The sequence below is a fragment of the Plasmodium reichenowi genome, chromosome 12 (assembly GCF_001601855.1).
Source record: "Plasmodium reichenowi strain SY57 chromosome 12, whole genome shotgun sequence".
In the NCBI taxonomy this organism is placed as follows: domain Eukaryota; phylum Apicomplexa; class Aconoidasida; order Haemosporida; family Plasmodiidae; genus Plasmodium; species Plasmodium reichenowi.
The window spans coordinates 496,205-498,958 of NC_033657.1; the positions used below are offsets into that span (position 1 = coordinate 496,205).

At 18.8% G+C, this 2,754-nt stretch overlaps 1 protein-coding gene across 1 annotated transcript; it reads left to right on the forward strand.

Annotated features, from left to right (window-relative positions):
• Nucleotides 1-835: 835 nt before the first annotated feature.
• Nucleotides 836-1,798, forward strand: PRSY57_1212100 (iron-sulfur subunit of succinate dehydrogenase; the record flags this gene model as incomplete). Its single annotated transcript, XM_012908550.1, has 1 exon — nucleotides 836-1,798. The coding sequence occupies one exon, from the start codon at nucleotides 836-838 to the stop codon at nucleotides 1,796-1,798; it is 963 nt and encodes a 320-aa protein (XP_012764004.1).
• Between the last annotated feature and the right edge of the window lie 956 nt (nucleotides 1,799-2,754).

The window sequence follows — 2,754 nt, forward strand, 5'->3', positions numbered from 1 at the left end:
GACAAATGTTATATTTGTAATAGTAAAAACATATATTTTTATTTTTATATTTGAATCGAAATTTTAATTTTACCAAAAATAAAAATAACACATATTAAGAAAAAAAAAAAAAAAAAAAAAAAAAAAAAAAAAAAAAAAAACATTCATATATTATAATATAATATATATATGTATAATTATATATTTATATTTACATTTAATATATACATAATTTTATTACAATATGGACACATTTAAAATATATATTTTTCATTTGTTTCTTTTTTTTTTTATTCAATTGAAGAACAAATAATAATAAATTTTTAAACAAGGAATTATTTTATATGGTGTGTAAAATTATAAAATATGCAAATAATTTTTATAGAAAATAATTTTTCTTTTTCATTTTTTTAATGGATTACTTTTTCAAAAATGACATGAAAATAAAACAAATAAAAAAAAATATATATATATATGATACATATATTATTAAAATGTGATCATGCAAAAAAAATGAAAAAACATTATTATTATATTCACGTTTGAGATATTTCTTATATAATGACAATTATTTTATATAAATGTGACTTTTCAGTATATTCTTTTTTTTTTTTTTAATATTTAAAAAATATATAAATTTTTCATTTTTTTCAGTTTACAATGTTATTTGTTCTATATATATATATATATATATATAATATACATTTGCATAATCTTTTCATTCGTTATATGTTTATATATATATAATATATGAATAATTTTTTTGCGACATTAAAAATTTTTATTTTATTTTTTTTAATAATATCCATTTGTCATTTGCATATTTAATTAAATTTATTTATTATTAATAAGAAAAATGTTAAAAAAATATGAATTAAAAGGAGTTTTGAATATATTAAATAAAAAATTATGCAATAACAAGTCCCGTAACGATATCATACAAGCATATACGTATATACAAAAACGTTTTAACAATGGATCTATAAATAAAGAATTTGAAATGAAAAAACAAGTTGAACAAATTAATAAAGTAAAAGGAGAAGTGGTAAAAAAAAAAAAATTCTCCATATTTCGCTACAACCCAACAAATAAGAAAAGACCACAAATGGAGACATTTGAAGTTGATATAGATAATTGTGGTCCTATGGTTTTAGATGTTTTAATAAAAATAAAAGATGAAATTGATTCAACATTATCTTTTAGAAGAAGTTGTAGAGAAGGTATATGTGGAAGTTGTGCTATGAATATTAATGGCAAAAATGGTTTGGCTTGTTTAACTGAAGTTAATAGAGATAAGAAAGAAATTACTGAAATACAACCATTACCAAATTTATATGTAATGAAAGATTTAGTACCTGATTTAACCAACTTTTATAATCAATATAAATCTATTGATCCATGGTTAAAAAGAAAGACGAAAAAAGAAAAAGGACAAAAAGAATTTTATCAATCTATTGAAGATAGGAAAAAATTGGATGGACTTTATGAATGTATTATGTGTGCTTCATGTTCAACATCATGCCCATCTTATTGGTGGAATCCAGAGTATTATTTAGGACCAGCCACCTTAATGCAAGCCTATAGGTGGATTGTAGATAGTAGAGATGAATATACAAAAGAAAGATTAATGGAAGTTAATGACACTATGAAATTATATAGATGCCATGGTATTATGAATTGTACTATGTGTTGTCCAAAAGGTTTAGATCCAGCCAAAGCTATAAAAGATATGAAAAATTTAGTTCAAGAAAAATTCTCCAAAGATACCATTAAAGAACATTCTCAATACATAAAAAGCAAAATGGAAAAAACAAAATGAACACACACACAAAAAAAAAAAAATAATAAATAAATAAATATATATATATATATATATATATATATATATATATATATGTATGTATACATATGTATATTTTTAAACGAGTATCATATGTGAAGTTATTACAACATATATATTTTTAGTGTATATTGTTTTGTACCTTAAAACGACACTTCATATAATAAAATAAATAAATAAATAAAAAAACAATTATTATTACGTAATATGTACATATATCTATACCACTTTTTAATATATTTCTAATATATTATTACTGTTTGAGTTTATTGTTTTATTATGTGATTTCACACGTATATACACTTTATATTTTTTCTAGTCTCATAACAATTATTAATCAACTTTGTTTTATTCTTTTTTTTCGTTCATCACAAAAAAAATTCATTACTATTATTATTATAATATATATATATATATATATTTATTTATACATGTTTTACATAAACCTTACTTTTTTATCATTCTCATAATATTTGTTTCTATTTAAAGCTTAAAATTTGTATTGGTATATATTCACACCGAATAATATATACCCCAAATATACATCTCACACATATATATATATATATATATTTATATATATTTATTTATTTATTTATAACAAATCATTAAAAAAAAAAAAAAAATTATAACATTCAATATTTTTCAATACAAATTTATTATAGGAACCAAAAATAAAAAAAAGGAAACCCCAGGATAATTATAAAGAATCCTACATTTCTAGAATTCTTGACACATTTAAAAAAAAAAAGGGAAAAGAGTATTTCTTTTAAATAAAAATATTTAGGTTTTCTTATAAAGTTATGTTCACCTTTATTCTATAAATAATGAATCAAATTAATAAAAGTTTTCATTCATATGTAAAAAAAAAAAAAAAAATAATAATATAAAAATGAATACCTTATATATGCATAAACATATTCTTCTATTATTAT